Here is a 24,040-nt window from a genome sequence, read left to right as displayed (position 1 = left end):
GCCAGACACATTTACCATGGAAGTTATATTCCTGCCAGAGTTAGATAACAGATAAGGTTGCTCTGATAACTGCCTAATTATGTGGTCATATTAGCCTGCAGATTCAGAAATTATAGTATAATTATAGTAGGAAGCTGGGTAGTGAAGACGCCTGGAGATTTAACTCAGAGCATGTAAAAATATCAAAGCTGACACTTGGATGTATTAAAAAACTGCTAGTCCCTACTGTCAAAGACCTCAGTTGCTTTTGTGGAGGCTTTTAAATTTAGTTCAAATCTCTTATGTGACTTTGCTGCCATCTCCTGACAAAAACATAGAAAGCACATATGCGTGTATAAAACACGATTCAACATGCCTTTTTTAATACTCAGAAACAGCTTCAAAAGGCTCATCTGTACAATGTGTTTCAAGTGCAGCTATACTGGCAGTATGCGGGGCCTTTTTAACAATCAGTACATCAATGACACAGAGATCGCTGTCATGAGAGGGGTCGCTTCTACATTACTGTACATTCTGTCATTGTCAGTGTAACATATGAGAGGCAAATCAACTAAAGATTAAAAACAGCTGCTTACAAAACAGAAAATACATTAAAACAAGCAATGAAAGGTGGAAATTACCAACAAAAACAGAAGGCAACACTACAGAGGTTGTGACCTCTGTGATACAGTACATAACGTTACAGTTCATTACTTTAAAGTCTGAAAAGGCCAGCTATGGAAAACTGTCACAGGTGTGCACTGAATGTACCCCTTAAGACTTTAAAAGGTTTAAAGGAACCGCATGTAAGATTTAGGGGGATTTAGTGGTGTCTAGCGGTGAGGATTGCAGATTGCAAGGTTAGAATTCCTTCAGCGTTCATTGTTCAGGAGGTTTTTATCAGGAGCCACGTTATCTGCAGGTGTCTTCTTCTCAAAACAAAAACTGGTTAAAACTGGTTAAAACACTGAATAAAGTAGTTTCAGGCTACAAATTAGTGTTTGTCAAACACCATTTGGCACGTCGGTGATGGGTAGGAGGCCCACAACAAGCTACTGCGCATTCACCCTTTTCACCTTATAACTTAATATGTGCTGAACTTTAATCTGATCCAGACATTCAGGAGGTTTTTACCAGGAGCCGAATTATTCGCAGAGTTATGCTCCATTCCAGAACAACTGGACCCAGTGATTTAAACTGATAAAAACGATGACTAAAGCAGTTTCAGGTTAAAAATCAATGTTTTGCCACGGCTGTTTGTCTTGTAGAAGAGGGGCTGCGGACTACAGCAGCCGTCATGAAAATGTGCTGGACATCATGGATGAGGACCCACTCCCTATGTAGATATAAATGATTCATTCTGTGGTACCGAAAATACGATTCTTATTTTCAGGTGATTTTACATTAAAGAAAACACACTTAATATTATATTCCGTTTTTGATAATATGCTGTATTCCTCTAAATCCTACACACTGGACCTTTAAGATTTGAAAGAAAAACATACGGAGGAGGTGAGTTTAAGAATTAACAATCTTCCTTTTCTAAAATCCTTTCTTAGTCATCTTTTACTCCTGTCCTGCTCCTGAACTCTCTGCCATCCATTTCATCCACAGGACACCTCCAGTAATTTCACAGCTAGCTGAATCACTTTATTACTTCCGATTATCAACAATAGATGACTCATTCATTCTTTTATGGAAACCTTGATGAGTTAACAGAAACCTGCCGACAACCCCTTGTCTCTTTAGAGTCACGTCTGGTTTTGCGAAATATTCCTACAAATTATTGCTTGTCAGCAGGAAATGGAAAAAAAACCCTCATTGAGGTGCACACGGAAAACCGCTGTCTGGTTTTACACGGTTGCCTCAATGTCCTGGGGGTCATCCCCCTCCAGCAGGCTGTAAGACGCGTGGCTCTGGAAAGGTCTCTGTAAAGGGTGAGCCAGAAGTTTGGCCATGCAGTTGTGCAGCTCGATGGCGGGTCCTCCCAGGGAAACCTCAAAGCGATAGCACATGCCCTTTGAGTCCAGGTTGCAGAAAGACGTGTAGTTGTCCTGAAGACAGAAAACATACCACACAGTTGAAATACAGGGCCGAAGGAAGATGTTAAGAGTACCTGAGTGAATAATCTAGAAAACACAGGAAGGTGTAATAATACAGAGGACTCGGACGCTGGCTGTATTTGTTTTTGAATCTATGATGCTATGGATATGGCTACAGAAGCTGTTCTGTGACTGCTCCTGTTAAAGTTCTTCACCAATAAAACGATCACTTGTATATAAATCACACACCTACATCACATTAAATTTGTGAAGAAAACTCAGTGAACAAAGAATCCAAACGCATCATGATGAATCGCAGTAAAGGGGGGGATGCGTTCAACAACAGCAAACTAGAATTACCGCTTCACTGTTGTATGCCTCCAAAATCGCTCAAGAAGTTTCTCTTACAGTTTACATCCATGTCTGTGAAAGCAGGCATGCATCACACACATCTTCCCCTGGCAGCATTAAAAACCTGTACAATCAGTACAGTTTTGAGGTGGACATCCAAGATTAGTGTCACCAATTCAGTCTCTGGCCAAATGTCTCCACTTCTGTTAGTGAGTTATGTTGTTGAGTTATGGACAAAAAAGTGGTTTTTGCAGAACATTATGATGACAAAGTGAAGTTGACCTTTTGGATACAGACAGTTCATCACCTCATCCGCACGACACCTGAAGTAGTTTTACAGCTAACTGCACCATTTTATTACTTCCACTTAAAACAACTGATAATATGGATAATATGGAAACCTCTATGAAACCTGCTGACACCCTCTTCTTTACACAATAAAGATGACCTTTGACCTTTTGAATATATAATGTTATCACTTCATCTATTATTTCATAACTAGCGAATTAATTCTCTACGGCCAAAGACATGAAGTTATAATAACCTTGACCTTTGACTGCCAACTTTTCATCATTCTCATCATTCTTGAGTCCAGGTGGACGTTTGAGCCAAATTTGATGAAATTCCTTCAAGTTGTTCGTGAGATCACTTTCACGAGAATGACACAGACACAAGGACACCATGACTTTGACCTTTAACCACCAAAATCTAACCAGCTCATCGTTGAATCCACGTGGAAGTTTCTGTCGAAGTTAAAGAAATTCCCTCATGGTGTTCTTGAGATATCGCGTTCAAAAGAATGGGACAGATGGACAGACAACATGAAAACACAATGTCTCAGACCCCAGCGAATGCCGGCGCGGAGGCATAAAAAGCAAAAATGTGTTTGGGAAGTACTGAGCATATGACTGGATGACTGAGATTTGCATCATACTACATTAGTTTGAAAATATGTAGATGTATGTTTTGATGTATTTTCCTGTTGGTAAATGCAGCGCTTATTTAGTACAATTTATCAAAGATGTTCTCTGTTTTTGGATTTTTTATTTGCTGTAAATGCATCAAAGAAAAAGAAAGATGTTTCACAAATTCAGCAAAACACAGAGGGATTATTGATATACAAATGATTATTTGGGGGTGAAGTATGCCTTTAACATTAGCCAACAAAACATTATCAAGCAACACAGGATTTGAAACTTTGGTGCTTCCATCAGATATTACAGATGTGTTACCAATTCACCACAGGAGTTGAACACAGTAGCCTCAATACAATGTTCAGCCAACACAAGCATCTGCTCACTGCATACACACAACCCCTGCATGTACTTCCTGTTCAAACTTTTTTAGACAAATTTGTCATGCAAACATGACAACTTAAGTACAGTCATGACTACAGCCACAATCACAGTGACAGCAACGGCCAAAGCAATGTCATCCCATGACTACAATCACAATCACAGCTACAATCCATCTCGAGAACAGAGCCAGCTTATCTACCCATACTAGCTATCTATGTCGCTGCAATGACATGGACAGGTGAGGCACACACGGCTGGTCGTAACCAGCAGCGGTCTACGACACAATAACAATCATAATACTGCTCAGTATTTCTCTGTGGATCAGAGGGAATGCAAAACTTATTGTGTGGTAACATGAAACATTGAAAGTTAAAGTACATGAATTTAAGAAAAGAAATACCCACTTTGACCTTCTGAAAGCTCAGCAGGAAGGTTTTTCAAATAGTCTGAAACAGAAGTTACTACTTACTGATACCAAATGTGCTACTGGAGTTCTTCTATCCAACTGAAATACTTTACTAAATCACAACAGCAAACAAACCAGAGCCACAGCACAAATGCTGGATCACTGTCACTTCATGAGCTGATTCACTCACCCTCCAGCTGGTCTCATCCCCCTGCTCCTCCGACCCGTTATGTAGGTAGACCACATCAAAGAAAAAATATGGAGACTGCAGCATTTTCTGTGGCAGGAAACAAGATCAAGCAAGACTTTTACTTTTGTGTAAAGTAAATGCACTACTCGAAGCTGGATATCTTACAGGGTCTCATACTCACACTAACAGCCTCTGAAGGGTTGAACTGAAGCTGCCCGGCATGACGGCTGTAGATCAGCACCGTCCGCACCACATATGGAGGAGGGACGGTCTGGACATTTTCCATTGACGGCAGCTCGATCTTCTGACGACTATGTGTGCAACAGAAAAAGAGCTGACCTTCTCTACACACTTGTATGTAACGTTGATTGTATTTTAAGAGGCCAAAAAGGTTTCAAGTCAGACAGAACTTACATTACATTAAGAAGATCTTCCAGGTCTACAGAGCACAGTTAAGGCTAACATGTAACAACCATCAGCATTAAATCTATGTCCTATGTATCGCTTCATAGTACAGCATTTATTTTCATGTTTAAGTGTTAGTTTTGAGTGAAAGGATACTGAAGGACTCGCACACATTGGTCTCAAGGTCATACAGACAGCTGCACAGCTCCCTGGGGTCAGAGGTGAAGCCTGACAACTGTGACACATATATTACACATGAGAAGAGGAAAAAGACGACAATATTCTAGAAAAACGTATGAAACATTTGGAGCACATTAAAATGTTCCTGCACTCACCCACAGAGCATCATCATTGACGACGACCAGGGCAAACTCATGACGTTTGTCAATCTTGTGTTTGGTTCTGACAAACATTTCAATCATCTTCTGGGAAATGTTTAGCGCATTAGTTTTAGACCTGTTTGGAAAGATTAATCAATTAGGCAATGATGACAACTACTACAAGCACTGTGGAATTAAAGTTTACTTGACTGTTGCTTACCCGTTAAAAGACTCCAACTTTGGCAAAGACATCTCTTCAGAAAGGTCTAAGCAGATGATCTGCCATGAGAACACCAGATAGATTAAGCCTTTTAATGAAAGTGAGCTTTGATTTTCATGTGAAACACAAATCAGATCTGTGAAGCAGGCCTACCACTTTCTCTGGACAGTTGACACGGGGCACTCTGAGCTGGTACTCTGCTGGCGGAGGGATGGGGGTTGTCAGTGTGGGCTGCTGCTGTGTCGGCTTCGGCCTCTCTTTGGCTGCAACAGACGCAGTTGATAGTGGCACTGTGGTGCTGCCTGCAGCCGCTGCCGCCACTGTGACAGGAGCTGCAGTCTGAGCTGCAGCTGCTGAGACAGTTGTGGTGGTGGAACTGGGAGGACTGTCGCTGGTTGAAGCCTCGCCCTCACCCTCAACACGACTTCCCACAGCGGGCTGAGATATGTTGGGGTTGCTGTTTCCTCCAAGGCTGCCCGTGCTGCTACGACGGTCCTCAGCACCTTCAGGGTTGGACCGTGTCCGAGGACGCAGCTCCACCAGGCGCTCCTCTCCATCTGCTGGGCCCGGCTCTGGCGTCTCCATGGATACAGAGATTACTAAAGAAGTGGAGATGTTGAGGTTGGCTGGCCAAGAAGAGAAACTATCAACACAGTAGAGATAGTATACATTTACCTGTGGTTGTCATCCACTGATAATAAAATGTAAATACAAATTAATATTGATCTTTAAACAAGTGTTACTAAAATTCTGTGACTGATCAAATTTTGTGACCCAAATGAATTTCAGCTATGAGTATATAGCATTCAGCTGGGCACAGATATAAGATAGATAAATGCTCCCAACTGGGGATAGCTAAAATTTGCAGCTGCTGTCTGGTTCATATCCTTGTAAATTAGATATTTTGGTGTTTGGACTGTTTTGACAGACAAAATGAAACATTTGAAGATGTCACTTGGGGCTCTGGTAAATTGTGAAATACTATTTGGACAATATTATTTAGCTCTTCACACAATCAATATATTATTTGAAAAATATTTGTTTGATAATTATCCCCAATAGCACCTCTTTTGCTAAAAACTATGAAAATATAATGTGCGACCATGTTAGGAGCATTGGTAGTGGGAATTTAACTAGACTTTTAGTGCAGGTCATAAAATCTGATAGGTAACAGAGTACCAAGAAAACTGCCTATAAATCCTAAAACCATCAGGACAAGAGTTAGTATAAAGTCACAGATGGTACAATGGCAACAAGAAAGCTGCATGAATCTCAGAATCACAACCAATGTTTGCAATAACTTTCTAAAAAAAAAACTGGTTTAAAAATCATGCTAGTTCACAATAAACTACGATTCTGCAAAGTGCAGTTTGCAGCTGACTCGAATAACAAAATGTGAGGTGTTTTATCATTACAGGATGAATAGTTTCCAGAAAGCCAGAGTCTATGTAGGTGATGTTTGATGACAGCGCAGAAGCCAAGTGAGCTGTTAGCATTAGCTTCAAGAGAAACTAGAGCAAAGCAGACCAATAAAGACGTAGAGCATGTTTTATGTTAAAATGTCAAAATACACTTACGTGATGACTAACTGCAAAACGTCTATGATTCAATTAAAGGGAAAAGTCATTGAAAGTTATAAAATATGTCGACGACGAACAAACATTTGTTTTGGTTTTGAACGGACAACTTCCTCGCCGGAAATGATCAAACCCGGAAATGCGAAGTATCGTGGCATTATGGGTAGTGGAGTTTAATGACAAGGTTACATTTTTCTGCCTTTTCCCCCCCGTCTTTTTTCCTTTTGGAGATTTTGGTGGTGATTGTAGTAGTAAAAACAATATTTGTGGCGGTAAAAAAAAAAATCATCATAATTATAAGAAATCCTCCATGACTGCTAATCCATTTTGGGAATCAGCACTACAAAAGTTATTCATATACACATCTTTAGGGTGTAGTGTATTGCTCTCCCTTCTCAGATCCCTACAGGAAACTAATGTTGAATATATTATCTTGCAAAATTCAAGTTTGGTTTCAGCTGATCACTTTTTTGTTCAGCTCACTCAGTGTGGGTAAATGAGTAGAAACTATATTTGTAGCAATACAGATAAAAATAAACACTAACACGTGTCTTACGTCAATGTTATGGTCAAAACTGATTGTAACTTCATACATTTCTTGAATTACATAACATCCTAATACACACTTGTATGTGAAAAGGCGTCGAAGCGGACAAAACAGGAAAGGACATAAAGTGACGGGGAATGGGTGGGGATGACTTTCTGAGTGTTTTCCACTTACTTCACTCATCACACTAAACACTGTTGTGCAGACATGCTAACAGCAGACTGTAGCAGTGACTGACTGAACTGTTGGGAAATATAAAAACACAAAAATAGCAAGACTAAAGAAAACATCCTTAGTTTGTCAAATGTTTAATTATAGGTTGTGAACTGCCACATCAGGAACTAAATCACTGCTGCAGACATCAGGATCAAGAAGCATGGAGGTAGGTTATGATGAAGTCTTTCAGTGTTTGTTTGAAAATATTGATCTTTAAACAAGTGTTCCAAAAATGCTGTGACTGATCAGATAATATGACGCAAATAAATTTCAGCTATGTTGCAAAAGTAAATGTTTTAAACATAATTTACTCTGTACAATATTTTTGATAGGGTATATAGTATTCAGCTGGGGACAGATATAAGATAGATAAATGCTCCCAACTGTGGATAGCAAAGATCTGCAGCTGCAGCTTATAAATTAAATGTTTTGTGATTGGACTGTTTTGTCAGACAAAATAAGACATTTGAAGATGTCGCTTGGGGCACCGGTAAATTGTGAAAAAAAATATTTGAACAGTATTAATTTGTTCTATACACTGTCAGTGTATTATGTGAATAATATCTGTTTGATAAATATCCCAGATAGCACCTCTTTTGCTAAAAACTTTCAAAATATAATGTGTGACCATGTTAAAAGCATTTGTAGTGGCAGTATAGCAAAACTTTCTGAGCAGGTCATCAAATCTGATGGGTAACAGAGTACCTGCCTCTCAAAAAACACCAGCAGCAACTGCAAATAGGAGAAAACTGACTATAAATCCTAAAACATCAAGACAAGAGTTACTATGAAGTCCAATACAGATGGTACAATGGGAACAAGAAATCTGCATGAGACTCAGAATCACAACCAATGTCTGCAGTAACTTTCTGTTTTTTCTTTCTGGTTTAAAAATCATGCTAGTTCACAATAAACTACGATTCTGTCTTTGTAAACGCAGTGTAACTGGAATAACAAAATGTGAGGTGTTTTATCTTTACAGGATGCATAGTTTAGCTAGAAATGCATCGATCAAAAGGTCCAGAAAGCCAGAGTCTATGTAGGTGATGTTTGATGACAGCGCAGAAGCCAAGTGAGCTGTTAGCATTAGCTTCAAGAGAAACTAGAGCAAAGCAGACCAATAAAGACGTAGAGCATGTTTTATGTTAAAATGTCAAAATACACTTACGTGATGACTAACTGCAAAACGTCTATGATTCAATTAAAGGGAAAAGTCATTGAAAGTTGTAAAATATGTCGACGACGAACAAACATTTGTTTTGGTTTTGAACGGATAACTTCCTTACCGGAAATGATCAAACCGGAAACGGGAAGTATCGTGGCATTATGGGTAGTGGAGTTTAATGACAAGGATACATTTTTCTGCCTTTTTCCTCCGTCTTTTTTCCTTTTGGAGATGGTGGTGGTGATTGTAGTCGTAAAAACAATATTTGTGGCGGTAAAAAAAAATCGTAAGTTTAAGGAATGAAGTCCGCCATTACTGCTAATCCATTTTGTGAATCAGAACTACAAAAGTTATTCATATACATATCTTTAGGGCGTAATGTACTGCTCTCAGTTCTCACATCCCTACAGGAAACTAATGTTGAATATATTATCTTGCAAAATTCAAGTTTGGTTTCAGCTGATCACCTTTTAGCACAGCTCACTAAATGAGTAGAAACTATCTTTGCAGTAAACAGAGATAAAAATAGACACTAACACATCTCTTCCATCAATGCTATGGTCAAAACTGATTGTAACTTTATACATTTTTTTAAAATTACATAACATCATAGTACACAGTTTTATGTGAAAAGGCGTGGAAGCTACATGCGGACAAAACAGGAAAGGACATAAAGTGACGGGGAATGGGTGGGGATGACTTTCTGAGTGTTTTCCACTTACTTCACTCATCACACTAAACACTGTTGTGCAGACATGCTAACAGCAGACTGTAGCAGTGACTGACTGAACTGTTGGGAAATATAAAAACACAAAAATAGCAAGACTAAAGAAAACATCCTTAGTTTGTCAAATGTTTAATTATAGGTTGTGAACTGCCACATCAGGAACTAAATCACTGCTGCAGACATCAGGATCAAGAAGAATGGAGGTAGGTTATGATGAAGTCTTTCAGTGTTTGTTTGACAATATGTTGCTTATTTTATTGGACTTTGCATGGCTTGGATGTTTACTGTGTAAATTTGACAAGTCTGTGAAACTCGTAAGCCTGAAACCAGTCACCTGTGAAACTGCTGGCTAAAATAACCTTGAGATAGGAACGATTACACAGAATTACACCCTCTTGCACTGGCATGAAATCTGATTATACTATTGTGAATTAGTAGCAGAATGTTTAGTGAGTAAAATTGTTGATTGAGTGGCATTACATACATACATTTTTACATTATATAAGTGATGTCCTTCCCACATTCGAATACTTGAGTGAATTTGAGAATCTAAATAGCCAGAGACTTTAAATGTGAGTGTTTAGCTGGTAAATTATCTACGGTGGTTCTTCGTTTTCTAACCAGTGCATGCATAAATACTTCCCCTGTGACTCTGGAAGAGGTGGGTAAAGTGGATGTATTGGTGGATGGATAAGGAATTTAAAGAATGTAAGGATGTATGAAATTTACAATATATGTTAGAATCTACACAATCAAAAGTGTTTTGTATCACTTCGGCAAATTCTTTGACATCATATCTACTTTATAGCAGAATTAACACTGTGTTCTAATTTATTTTAGCCGACATTCTTTGAGAACAACAAAAGATGGTTAGTCCACAAATATTTGCGAGGCAGGAAGTTGGATCTCAGGATGTTTTAGTTTCCTCCTTTTCCGCCGCTTAAAACAATAGCGGCTAAACAGTGTAGCAACAATGTCTGCTTCAACAGGATAACACATTATTTTGCTCACATTAATTATGAGCCAGTCTTCAGTGGAGGATGATTATAAACAGGCAGCAAGAACGCACACTTAGTGTGTATTATTGGGATAAATATATGTAAGAACTGAAGGGAAGAAAATAAGAAAATGGCAGTAAAAAGCTAAAATAATGACAACAAATGGCAAATTATTGAAAATCCAAATGACCTCATGTGTTCAGGAGTCTTGCCTGGTCAGATGTGACAGCCTGGATGCTGGGTCAGGGTGTGACACGGAGGTGATGATCCCCATCGAACATATGACCCTTGACCCTGAGAACTCGGATCCCACAGCCAATCTTGAGCCTTCAGCAGCAGAACTGGCTCAGTGTGAGGCTGAAGTAGGCACGCTGCTCAGCATCATCGCTGACCTGAACAAGAAGATGGGGTCATTAAAGGCACCAAGGTAACATTAGTCAAGACAATACTTAGATATGGGATTTATGAAACTGTGGCACCAATGTGAGGCATAAAATTTATCTGAATTAATTGATTTGAGTTCTCTCCAAATAAAGATTTTTTCATATTTTCCCCTCAGTACATTATATATTGGTCTGCTTAGCTTGTTTCAAAGTAAACACAGTTTACACTGTTATTTATAAGCAATTATTTTGGTGGTTTTCTGCAGTGAACCAGGGGACCTGAGATCACCAGGACCATCCAGGCCTCTGGTTCCAGACCTCCTGTCCCACAGGCTGGTCAGGAGAAGCCCAGAGAGGAGCATCGCCTCCACTGCCGCATCTGACCCTCCACTGACTGACAGAGGTTGGCAAAGACACACCTAACATTACTTTGTCATCTTTTGGATGCTTTACATCTGCACTGTATGTAGTTGATCTTTCCTGCAACTAGGCCAAACAAGACATTTTGTGTCCAATTTTATGTTAAATATTTAATCTGTAAAAGACAGCAAGTTAACTTGATGGAAAATCTTGCATAGAAAGTGAAAACTGTTAAAGAAAGCTTTTTTAAAAAAATATATTCATTTTTTTTTCCATAGGCTGTTTCTGCTCTGGTAGAATATAAAACTGACCCTCAGGACATGGGTTAGGGTTAGGGTTAGGGTCGGGTTGCATGAGTAATTGCACCTCTATATTTCATGCACTAGGGGGCGGTGGAGTAGTCTGGACTAAACTCCAGGAGGTTTTATCATCAGTGGAGGACTCTATCAGCTGTAAAAGGTCTTGGGCCGCCCCCATCACAGCCTCTGACCAGCACAAACACAGAGAGCACCTGAGAGCGGCCCAGGAGAGCTGGTTTAAAGCCACTCAGGTATTAAAACTCTATTAATCTCTTATTTATAATGTGAGGTTTTTGATGTATTTTTTATACAGCTGCAGATTTCAACAAAAATCTAATGTTGGGTCAAATTTCCTGACAGGATTTGCCACTACCTTTGCTACTCTCTGGTGTCATGAAGTGAAAAAGCATTGTTGTGTCTGTCTGAGTTTTAATAAATTGCCATAGGAGAAAAATATGTCACTGTTCAGGCTATCTTTAGACTCCCGTCAGCCCTTCAGTAATTTTGGCTCTGGTTTGCAGATACTGGAGGAGATGGAAACAGAGTTTGGGATTTCGTGCCCACCAGGCCTCCCAAAGGAACAGTATCAGGAGGACCTCCTGGATCTGGAGAAGCGGGACTCTGCTCTCAGAGGCACCTTACAGGGTCACCAGGAGGAGCTGGAGAGAGCACAGAGCAACATCAGTCATATGGAGGAGGAGAAGAACAAGGTGGGAGAGAGGGTTTCATTTACGACAGGAGAAAGTGAAATATAAAAATGCTGAAAACACCAATCAACTTAGGAAGTTTGAGAACATAAATAGTATAAAAACTAGTGATTCAACTCAATGAATGACTTCAAACAGAAGAAATAAATGTAGTACCTTTTCTCTTGTTTCTCAGCTGGTCGGTCTCCATAAAGCCTGGAGGTCAGGCAGTCGCTCTCCTTCCTACCGACCCACTGCTGGGGCTCTCAGTCCAGACTGGGCGTCTCCTCCATTCCCTGGTTCACCGTTACTCTACAGAAGAGCAGCCAGAGCGATGACACCTCTGTCTGTGGGTGGGGATGGTTCTCCAGTCGGCTCTGTTAACTCGTGCAGTCCCTGTCCGAGCCCCATCAGCCTGGAGTCTGAGACAGAGCGACTGAACAGGTGAGTCTGTGGAGGGCACAAAGATGGTTTAGTCTGCGGGGAGCAGCAGAGTCTTTGCTGGCACGATATCTGTGTATTACTCAAATTTATTTGTATTGTGATAACTTATTATAGCAAGTTTGACCTGTCAAGGTCAGGTTGATTATATTGGCACGTTAGCATAGCTACACTAAATAAGTCGCTTTAAAATGGACGTCTATGAACCAATGAGTGACAGTAGCTATTTTTATTATTTATACAGTGTTTGGGAAAACTGGGAAAAAGACATTTTAGCATATAAGTTGCAAGCTCGAGGTTGTTGTTTCACGAAAAGCACTAAAAGCACTGCAAGTGTTTCAAATGGTGAGAGCCCTGGATATGCAAAAGGAGAGAATTTTGAAAATGGTAACATGCAGGAAGTTCAATGGCAGTCTTAAACCTCTAGTCAGAATCCTGCCAGCATGACCAGTTTTGGCTTGACTAAACCAATACAGTGAAACTGTTTCTTCCTCTGAGGCAGCTTCATTATTTAAAATGTTTTATGAATTAAAGGTTTTTGCGCTCAATCCCCTCATATTTTCTCCTTCAATTTCACAGGTGCATTGAGAGGCTGAGGGCCAGAAATGAACGGCTGACTGCAGCTCTGGAGCGAAGGAAGGGAGAGTCAGAGCAGATCAGTTTAACACTAAACAGACTTGAGGCTGACTGCTCTGCCCTGCAGATGGCTCTCAGATACTGGTACACACATAAACCACAGCTGACACACACGTACAAAGGCCATTCAAGGCCATTCAAAAATAATGAATGTGTTCAGGACAGCCATTTGACAGTATTAATGTGGGTTCTTCTCATGCAGTGAGGTCGTATGTTGTCTTTGTGCTCGTGATTGACAGTGAGGAGTGCGAGGAGGCCTACAGCGAGCTGCTGTCACTTTATGACGCCAAGAAGCAGCAAGGCATTCCTCTGCAGACGGACTCAGCAGGTGTTTGAATGCCATGTTTGAATACTGCCTAAACTCAGTGGCTCGTATACAGTAGATATGCATGTCATCCACTCATGCACTAAACACACAGTCAGGCTCACAGTTTTTCCTCTCATCAGAGGTCGGTGACAAGCAGCAGCCCGACCGGCCATCAGCTCAGCTCTTGAAAATGGGAACTGAGGAGCTGTCCACCTCCTTCTCAACAGCAGGGGTCACAGAGGAGACGGAAACACGGAGTCACACAGAGCAGAGGTAACGTTTGAAAGTGCTCTTTGTACATTCAAGCACAGTAATATAAATGTGTAGAAAGGAAAGTATGCATTAATATTGGCCAACTGAAATTGCAAATAGAAAGGATTACATTTTAAACTATTGCATATCATCAGATCACTCACTACCCATAAACCCTTCAGGACATCTGAACAGCCAGAGCGAGAGGCTGTTCTCCGTCAGCAAATCGAGCGCCTAAAGAAGGAGCGGGCAGCCCTTCGTCTACCTAAGCCAAGCCCAGGAACTGTGAGCGAAATGAGCCCTGAAACTGGTCTCCCAGCTGGATCAAGAGGGGGACATGTGACGAAAGAAAACACCAAACCTCCTGATACCAAGAAAGAGAAAGCTTCTCTGTTCTATGAGCTCATCTCTGTCAGGGTAGGAGCTCCCTGTCCTAACGTGTGCATCAAAAATCAAGATCTGAAGCAAACAAAAAAACTTTCATGAAGAGATCATGAGATAAAAGTATCTTTTGTGCTAATTTCATCGTTGTTATGAGTGCAAGACACTGCCAGCATCTCATACTGCGAATCTAGTGAGAATGGGGAACACTGAGAGACCTGAAACTGGTAAAGCAATCATAGTTTGACATTTTGAAAATGTAAATCCAAAACAGAAAAGGTGTTGACATCCTAATATTTAAAATGTTAAAGTAACAGTACACCCCCAAATCAAAAATATATTTTTTTTCCTTTTACCTGTAGTGCTATAACATAGATTGTTCTGGTCTGCCTTTTCTCCAATATAACAGAACTGGATGGCACTCAACTTGTGGTGCTAAAAGTGCAAAAAAATATTAAAACCAGATATATAACCACACAGTTGTGTGCCTCCGCACACCGGTCAAGTTGCACTTACAGTTTACACCCATGTCTGGACGGATGTAAAAGATCGATACAATCAGCACAGTTTTAAGATGGTTGTGAAGGGTTCTTGAGTTATAGCCAAAAGCAAGTTGTATGAGGTCACTGTGTCTTTGACCTTCGACCACCAGATTCTAGTCAGTTCATTCTTGAGTCCAAGTAGGTGTTGGGGTCAAATTTAAAGAAGCTCCCTCAAGTCCATCAACAGAAAAATGAGACAAATGCAAGGTCACAGTCACCTCTACCTTTGAACACCAATTCTAATGTTTATGTTTATGAATGTTTATGTCAAATTTGAATAAACTCCCTTAAGGTGTTCTTAAGATATCTCGCTCACAAGAATAAGACAGACGAGGTCACAGTGACCTTGAGCTTTGACCTTTAACCACCAAAATCTAATCAGACCATCCCTGAGTCCAAGTGGACTTTTGTGCTTAATTTGAAGAAATTCATTCATTCTTACGTATGTCCATACGAAGAGACGGACAACCCAAAAACATAACGCCTCTTGTCACGGCTGTCACTGACGCGGAACCATAAAAAATTAACAACAATGTCTCCTTTTAAAATCATGTCTCAGTTACTCGAGATAATCCACAGACCTCATTGTGTGCAGTTTCATGTAGGAACTATATTCTTTCTTCTGAACTACACCTACCAACCATATCAGCTCACAGATAGAAACCTCACCTAGCACCACTGACGGCCGTTACAGCTCAGTCGAGGGGGATGCCATCTATGTTTACATCGCACGCTGACTGAAAAGGTTGAATTTTCAAATATATTTTTTGGCGCTTTTAGCACAACAACCTGAGTGCCATCCACTTCCAATATATTAAAAAGAAGCAGACATCTCTACGGCCCACATCGCCAGCACTCTGCAGCTCACACCAAAACAGCATGGACTAATAAAATCTAGCACTACAGGTAAGAGTTAAAATACATATTTTTGATTTGGTAATGAACTTCCTTTTAAGGCACAAACATAGCCCTAACCTCCACAGTTTGATTCCAGCTAGGAGATGACGGATAACCATACAATTCTATAAATTATTAAAAACAGACAAATAAAGAAATTGTATCAAAATTGTGCAGACTGGAGCTTTCCCCTCCCACAACAGCCACAAAACAAATCTGATGGTTGTGATAAAGTATCTACAGCTCGTGTTTCTTCCACTAATACACACACACAGCTTTTCTTATGCTATATCTGTGTTCAACTCTTTATACACTATGGTTTATGATTAACTTTTTCAGGAGGAGATGTCAGATCTGCGAGCTTTAATCCGCCTCAAGGAGAAAGAGCTGAGGTGTCTGGAGTGGGGTTTAATGGCCCAGAAGGCCCAGGAAGCAGCTGGAGCGTTCGTTCCAGAAAGCCTCCGAGAGGAGACGGAGGATCGTAAGACCGAACAACAGGTAGGAAAGACTCCTACAGCATTAACAGAGACCTTTTATTTTAATTTTCAAATAATACAAAGTCAAGGTGAAATGAGCAAGAGGGAGCAGGACGCTGGTCTACTGTGGCAGACCCGATTCAAATCTGGGTGTCCCACATGGGAAATCACACATCCACCAAAGCAGAATCCCTCCAGGCCAAGAGGGATATTTTGGTTCCACAAGGTCTTCTGCTGGGCACAGATTCATACTGCACCACACACCTCTGTCATTGTCAAATGAGAGAGAGCTGAACAGCTTAACACATCTTTCTATCACTGGAGACGCAGGACAACAGAAACCGTGGTGCACAGACCTTTGTGCACTCAAGGGTTAAAATTTCCCCTCAAACAGTGTTTTCTTTTTTTCCCCAGTATTTTGTTTTAATGGTATACATGGGGCCACTTTTGCAAAACGACAGAAGGCCAGGGGCCAATACATTTTTAAAAACTTTATATTTATCAGTATGTGCAATAAATAAATCGCCTGTTTTCTATCTTTTGAGATTTGCCATATACAGGGGTGTTACTAGAATTTCAGGACATCTGGGGCTTTGTGGGTCCAGGGGATCCTCTCCTTGCTCTTTTATTATGGAGTTATTATCAAGCTCTTATGTGATGCTTTTTTTATGTACCCTGGCACCTTATTTACATTCAAAGTACAAAGAAATCTATAGTGTGAATCAATTTCTTTTCATTATGAATTAGAAAATGATTGGTGGGTCACCTGGCACCCTTTCCCGGCCAGGCATAGCCTGCAGGCTATAAGTTAAGTATCACTGGTAGATGCACATCAGACTTTCTGACTGCTCTTACGGAATTCATCCTGTGGACTATTTCTACCAAAATCGCGATGACGCCCAATCGCAGCATGATGGTATTCCGATGTGCTCTGTTTAAATCAGTGGTTCCTAACATATGGGCCAAAAAAATGAAACAATGTGAGACTGACTGCGAAAACTCATTCTTTGGTTGAACAACTAAAAGTACTCTGACACTGCTTCAGATAACAGTCTGTATTTACAGTATATTCATTGATACAAAATTGAATGTGGAATGATTTATGAGTTTTGAAGGTAATCCTTATTGGATGTTTTGTTATAGAGGCTCAGTGAAAATGCAGCTAAGTTAGGAGGTGATGGGGACATTGCTGATCCTCGATCCAGACCCATTCTGAAGGAACTGCAGGCCGTCCTGCAAAGGTGAGACATTGTCATTTCTCTGCATGCAGCAATCCAATGTTTAAAGCTAGAGTGCAGGCGCTTTAGCTGATGCTCACATTGAAAATGAAGCGTGACTAATTAATTTCTACCGAGCAAAACTTTTCAAAAGTGTTGAGCACCGTACCATAAATCAGGTTTGATCCTTACTCTAAATGCAGAGGGGTTTTTTTTAATCTGTAGCACCCACTCCAGAAACTAGTCTTGGGCACTTCTTAGGATTTTCTAGCATAGTTTCTGCCATACTTCCTGCCCCCTTTAGCTCTGGATAGTTAAAACATGTCAATCTCGGTGTGCCAGTCGCCACAGTCACCACAGACACCACGACAAATGCAGTATAGTACAAAATACAGAGAGCTTTCCCTGGTAAATATAGGCTTAATCAGCACTGTATTGTTTGAAAAGGCACTGAATGTAACAAAAAACATGATACCTTACTATAAAATACTACAAATAAAAGCACTTTATAGATGGCATATATATAATGTATTAAAACATTAGCCTTTTTAAATATCTTAACAAGGAAACCTGGTAAATGATTGAATGTAATGTCAACTGGGCATTCACAGATGAAAGAAAAAAGGTACCCGATGAATGTAGTCAGTGCAGAAAACGAATCATTAAAGCATCTGTTGCCTGGTTTTATCTGTTGCTTAGGAACACTATCAGCAGAAATGCAGCCTTTGGACATAAAAGGCCTCTTGTTCTCTTCATCAAGTGCTTCAGAGAGCATCTTTTTTCTCCTCTGACCTCCAGTAGTAAATACTTCTAAACAAAGCTCTGCTGTTAGCTCTCTGCACCACATTCGCTCTCAAGTCAGGGACGCATCATGAAGACAACTCTGATTGTTTACATGATCTGGTTTATGAGATGATCTTTAGTGCTTTAAGCAAAATTATCACACTGACATGATGTTTTTCCTTTGTTTTATGTGGTCTTTACTTTTTCAGGGAACAAGCCCTGAAAAAGAGACTGGCTTTAGTCCAAGACTCACTGAACACAGCTCTGTCAGACAGCACCTCCCACAGGAGGGATAACGGAGAGCAGATCGCTCGGCTCACACAAGCTCACAGGTAAGGATTACAAGAAAGGCCTTTAATAAACCGCTGCATGTTTTTTTTTTTTTGTACTGTCATTGTTAATGCAAATGTATCTCTCTGGATTTCTCTCATTCCAGTAAAGCCTTGAGCTCATACCGGCAGATTCGCAGGAAATACCGTGAGCATGTGTGGCGGCTGGAGCAGAAAGTGGCGGCCATGACGGAGAGTCACCACCACCAGAGCGGCGCTCAGAAAGCTGCAGGGGAGGCCTTGGAGTGGAGGAGGGAAGAGACCGTTCTGTGATGTGAGTCTTCAGACAGGATCAGCGTCATAAAAGTCACATTTATCCACATCAACTATAACAGACAGTACTTCTAAATTCAAGACACTCACATGTTTTTTTATGATTTGTCAACTTATTGCTCCATTTAGACAGAAGCATCATCACTGCAGAATTACATTTTTCAGCCATGACAGCAGTCTTGTTAAATGGATGGCCCTGGTGATTAATCCTGCTGACCTTGTTGATCCTCTGACTCTTCCTCTCACGCCACCAAAAGTTTGAAACTTGTGGCTTTGAGTGAAATGGCCAACAACAACTAGATGGATCACCATGAATTTTAGTTAACGCATTAATTTTCTGTAATAAATTGTAAGAACTAATCCTTGAAAAGTCCTATATTATAAATAGTTCAATTTTCATGTCTTTGGAAACTTTCAAAACTCTGAATCCAACAAGAAATGCACAAAGTCCGAACTGTGAAACCGTGCCTTTAAAATGAAGTTGTGATGTCATAACTTAACCAAAGAGGAAGACACTGCAGCTATTGTGCTGTTACGGTCATTACACAGCTGCAGTGACGGTGCAGAAACACCAAAACACAGATGTGGAAGACCCTCAAACAATGACCTATCAGAGCAGATTTTCTGGAGGTGGGCTTGAGACAAATACAGGTATACTCAGGAAATCAATACGAGGTAAATAATTGTGCTTTTTTGAACACTAAAGCATGCAAACATGTTTTAGGAGAAACCTCCAAAGCAAGTTTCACCCTGAAAATGAGCATAATGTGGGACCTTTAAATTTTCATCAAACCCAGTATCAGGTCAAAAAACTGCAATTGTCCAATATGTAATAAAAAAAAATATATTAAAAAGTTTATATTAACTGAGTGAACAAGAGAGAAATCAGGGGAGATATGTGACAATTAACACTAAATTTTCTACCCTTGAAAAGAAATATGTACCTATTCATCTATTTATCTGTCAACCCATCAATGACATCTATATCAGTCCGTTCATTTATTCACTGAAGAGGTAAATAGAGTATTTAGGGCAGTAGAACATAGAGCGCACTGTCAGTTTTTCAGTCTTTTTTAACCCTTGTGGGAGTCACCAATAAACCGAACAGGAATCCAAAGCTTAACTTGTCTAACAGGACTCACACGTCACACGACACATTCCTTATTTCAGAGAACAGCTGTCATGCAGTCATGAAAGTGCGAGGCTGATTCAAGGACTGAACACTGTGAGGACCTCGGGACTGACCTCGAGAGCTCACATGTCCTTTTTCCCGTACAAGCTGACTGTATAAAGCCAGTCCCCTCCAGCCGCACTGCCGTCACAAAGCTCAGAGCGGGGGGATGGGGGCCAGGACAATGGCTGATCTGCTCACAAAATGTACGTCATAGATCTCTACATCGTGCTCCCTTCTGCTATTTCCACCTCTTTTAATGGTCAGTGCAGCCAAATCACACCAAAAACATGTTTCCATGTTTCCTGTGTTTCTAGCAGCCATGCAAATAATTCTATACAGCTTGTTAGTAAATTACTTGCTAAACAAATAAAACTTTATATTTGGTACTTGTTTAAAATGATTTACAACTTCAGTAGGAATGAATGGGCTTCCAGCTAAGAGCTACAGACCGGTTAGAGAAGTTAGACGGTGTAAAGATGACAATTTACTATCCAACAAGATGTTGGAGGCTCTGCAGCAACCTGGAGGGAAACCTTACTTTTGTGTCTTGATAGTATAAAAAACATAGCCTAATGGGATTTCCCATTCTTAACGGCCAAAAAGATAACTTACAAAAAATTTTCTTGGTGCCAACAAAAATGGTAGGCTATCAAATGAAATTAGTGTAAAACTCATCCTCTCTGAAAGAGCAATGGCTTAAAGTTAGATTTTTTTAAAAGGAAAAAGAGCACTCCACTGATAAATCATTGCACTCCTGCAACATTTCTGATTTTCACAATAGACGGGACCAAAACCAATGCAGCAGAACCAGAGATATCGACTTTTTCATTCCACACATTCTCCTTCATTGTTAATACCTGGTGCCTACATTACCCACAATGCAACTTAACCATCAACAGTTAGATCAGAGACTCAGAGGTGTGTCCTGCCAGTAGTGGCTAATGTAGCCTCAAGCAGAGGCAGAAATACTGTACATGAAACTGTACTGATTCTTATTTAAAATGCTGTATTAAAAATTAACAATACTGTTGAATAGGCTCATGTTATACATTGTAACTATCAAAAAGAATATATATGTATATATGTCTAACTTTTTGTCATATATTATGTTGTATTTGTGTTTCTGTTGTTGTTCCCAGATTTGAAAATGCAATAAAAATATAAATATTAAAAAAGAAAACATTAGGACACCAAAAGTAGTGGAATGTAACTAAGTAAGCCTACATTTACTTAAGTATTGTACTTAAGTACAGTTTTGAGGTACTTGTACTTTACTTCAGAATTTCCAATTTATGTTATTTAGAGGTTATTTATTTTTATGTTATACTTCTAACACATTTCAGAGACAAAAAAATGTACTTTTATACTCTAATTATTTTTATGCTGTAGAAACTTTGCAGATTCAGATTATTTATTAAAGAAAATAAAGGTCAGATCAAATAATAAATAATAAAACACTATTATAAATTAAACTACCCTGCATTGTATAAAGTTATGGAAATGACCTCCAACTTTACCAGCTGCAACATTAATATAATGAACACTTGAATGCATCAGTACTTGCAACCCAATGATAGACATTACTCTGACACGGGCCATTCTGAATAATGAGTAATTCTACTTTTGGTACCATATTTTGATGTTAATACTAAGTCACATTTTGAATGCAGAACTTTTGCTTGAGTATTTTTACACTGTGGTATTTTTACTCTTACTTAAAGGAGCAGTGTGACATAATTACAGAGATTTCGCGGTGTCTCGCAGTAAGGATTGCAAACTGAAACCAGCTGAAACTTTCAGGATTGAAACTGTGTGTTGTACGCGGTTTAGCACCTCGCAGACGGGCTGCTCACCGAGGGCCGCTGTATGTGCTCACCTGGTCTCTGATCCAGATGTTCAGGAGGTTCTTACTGTGAGATGAATTATCTGTCTGGCTTCCTCCCTGCAAAACAAACAGACCGCGTGATTAATCTGAGCCCGGCGTAAACTCTGTTCCACTTTATGTAAAGTGTCCTAACTCTGCGACCGTTTGTCGGATCGTCTTACTTTTTTCGCCAGTGAAAGCTCCCGGCTGTACCTTTCAGAAGCCTCTCTATTCAGCCCTGGAAATCGGGGGGGGGTTTTTACGGGACCTTGTTCAATAAATCTGTGATGACAGATCCGAAATTGGGTGTCTTCCGCCCATATAGTAATCATATTTCGGTGATAAAAGCATATTAGCATCGATGCTAAACGCCATATTGGTTTCCCATGGTTCCTTAGGAAAGAGGTCAGAGGTTTGTTTTGGTTTTGTCGTCCAATCAGCAGACCGACCGACGCTTTGTATCCGCTTACGTATGCCTACGTCATCTGGAGCAAACTGCACTGTGATTGGTCTAATCCTGCTGTGACTATCTCTGTTATTGGTAGCGCCTCATGCATTAGAATAAACTCTGGTAGTCCCTATAATAATAATGAGACATGGGTAGATCAGGAGACAGTCTAACAAGCAGCAGGGCCTCATATGGATATAAACTGTGCTGACTGCAGGCAGAGCAGGCAGGAGAATCAGGCCCCTCTCTGAAGTGTCAGGAGTGTGATGTGGCCCTCTGCATCTTCACAGATAGGAGCTGCTTTGCAGAATGGTACAGATAATGGGATACAAAAAAACTGCAAAACAAGAAATGATGGGACTTTTTTTTTGAAACGTGTATCTATTTTTTTTTTAACTATAATAGTTTTAATGTTTATTTTTTTCTTAGGAGAAAGGTTTTCTACAACAAAAAAGCTTGTACATAACACTGTTGTCTCATAGCTATTTGTACATTCAAGTGACATCACTGCAGCCTAAATATTCTGATAGCCCCCTTTTTTTTCTAACTATGGTGGCAGATGCAAAAGCACAAATGGCCCGATGTAGAGCCAGTTTTTGGTTTGTCTGTTCTAGGTTACTGTAGAAACACTGAAGTGCAACATGGTGATCTCCCGAAACGAGGACCTACTCCTTATGAAGATATAAACGGCTCATTCTAAGATAACATAAACACAACAATTCAATTTTTTTTGGTTGCTAAAGAAACCATACTTTTAAAATTCTTTCTATTTCTGTCAATATATCCACCAAAATCCTACACAATGCAACTTTAGGTAAAAGGTCGGAGTGTTTCTTCCACCACTCGACATTACCGCATTTTTGTTTTTTGGCATTTCGTTGTATTTCTTGCCAATGCAAAAGACAAATTTTTCAAGATTTGTACATATAAAACCAAAACCATCAATAGGCTAGAGGCAGATACAACTGAAGGTGATGGGGAAAATATGTTTTTTTTTAAATTTGGTTTAAGAAACCATCTCACTGTGACCATCGCTTCATACCCATCCTTTGCTCTTTACCTCTCACTCATACCTCAGTTTCTCTGCCTTTACCCTTCATTTCTTCTCGCTCCATCTTCTCTCCTCACTCATCTCTCAATCATCTCCATCCCTTCTCCCTCCTCCAGCTGACCCCCCTGCTCTGACCTACCCGGGCCGGTCAGCTGCAGCTGTGACCGACGGTCAGGAGGTTAAGGCAAAGGTTGAGTGTCACACCCACAGGGTCACAGTGATGCCTGGCTGTTGTGTTAGCCTGTGAATGGAGGGTTCAGAGTGCCAGACGAGGTGGCGAGCCCCTGACGCCCTGATGCCCTGACTCTTGCCTGAGCTTGCCCTTTCCCGAGCAGAGGTCAGCGCAGAGGGCCGGTCCTCCGCGCTGCCCCCATCCCTCCAGGTCACCATCGCTATTGTTGTAATAGCTGCCATTAGAGCAGATGATACAATTATCATTCCATTTTGTGTTCGCTCTCTCTAAGATCTATGTTAAGCTCCTGAGTTCATCAAAGGTTTTTTAGACAGCATGATCGCTGTAACCTCAGGGCAACTCTTAGTATCAAAGAGCCCGCATTATGCCAAAATGTGCCCTGGAGAGAAAAAATTATTTTTATCATGCTTGGCTCAAAAAAAGAAAAATGCAATGTAAAAATACCATGTTACAAGTCCTGCATTCAAAATCATACTCAAGTAAAAGTAGTAAACAAGTATTCCCAGCAAAATGTACTTAGTTATAAATATGCATACATGATATATACAAAAGTACTGATTGTGCAAAGAAATTCCACTGGTTAATGATTCTTTATCATATACAAAAA

General features: G+C 40.2%; 2 protein-coding genes and 1 long non-coding RNA gene across 7 annotated transcripts; 1 reads left to right on the top strand and 2 right to left on the bottom strand.

The window, feature by feature from the left end:
- Window positions 1-327: 327 nt before the first annotated feature.
- On the bottom strand, window positions 328-6,944 carry babam1 (BRISC and BRCA1 A complex member 1). The gene is made up of 9 exons (XM_088077577.1): window positions 6,789-6,944; window positions 5,365-5,810; window positions 5,212-5,270; window positions 5,007-5,127; window positions 4,828-4,906; window positions 4,681-4,705; window positions 4,448-4,577; window positions 4,267-4,353; window positions 328-2,033 (listed from the first exon to the last, which is right to left on the bottom strand). Exons 2-9 carry the CDS (start codon window positions 5,794-5,796, stop codon window positions 1,833-1,835), a joined length of 1,134 nt encoding a protein of 377 aa, XP_087933703.1. The 5' UTR covers window positions 5,797-5,810; window positions 6,789-6,944; the 3' UTR covers window positions 328-1,832.
- A 509-nt stretch (window positions 6,945-7,453) lies between these two features.
- ushbp1 (Usher syndrome 1C binding protein 1) lies at window positions 7,454-20,910 on the top strand. 5 transcript variants are annotated; one of them, XM_088077574.1, is made up of 15 exons: window positions 7,454-7,717; window positions 10,645-10,868; window positions 11,091-11,227; window positions 11,571-11,734; window positions 12,005-12,193; window positions 12,366-12,613; window positions 13,190-13,330; window positions 13,486-13,574; window positions 13,694-13,826; window positions 13,961-14,222; window positions 15,965-16,123; window positions 17,245-17,342; window positions 18,311-18,433; window positions 18,538-18,704; window positions 18,833-20,910. In XM_088077574.1, exons 1-14 carry the CDS (start codon window positions 7,712-7,714, stop codon window positions 18,701-18,703), a joined length of 2,139 nt encoding a protein of 712 aa, XP_087933700.1. In that variant the 5' UTR covers window positions 7,454-7,711; the 3' UTR covers window position 18,704; window positions 18,833-20,910. The 5 variants fall into 5 exon arrangements, with proteins under 5 accessions (XP_087933700.1, XP_087933699.1, XP_087933701.1 ...); XM_088077573.1 differs by having other exon boundaries at window positions 7,457-7,717; window positions 18,538-20,910; XM_088077575.1 differs by having other exon boundaries at window positions 7,460-7,717; window positions 13,988-14,222; window positions 18,538-20,910.
- Window positions 10,648-22,302, bottom strand: LOC148189542 (uncharacterized). The gene is made up of 4 exons (XR_015776591.1): window positions 21,754-22,302; window positions 12,347-12,619; window positions 12,048-12,142; window positions 10,648-10,833 (listed from the first exon to the last, which is right to left on the bottom strand). It is a non-coding gene; the product is annotated as an uncharacterized LOC148189542 (long non-coding RNA).
- Between the last annotated feature and the right edge of the window lie 1,738 nt (window positions 22,303-24,040).

The sequence above is a fragment of the Plectropomus leopardus genome, chromosome 5 (genome assembly GCF_026936395.1).
Source record: "Plectropomus leopardus strain MGB_pleo_1.0 chromosome 5, ASM2693639v1, whole genome shotgun sequence".
In the NCBI taxonomy this organism is placed as follows: domain Eukaryota; kingdom Metazoa; phylum Chordata; class Actinopteri; order Perciformes; family Serranidae; genus Plectropomus; species Plectropomus leopardus.
The sequence above is the reverse complement of the archived record's forward strand: the minus strand, read 5'-3'. Positions and strand labels throughout refer to the sequence as shown.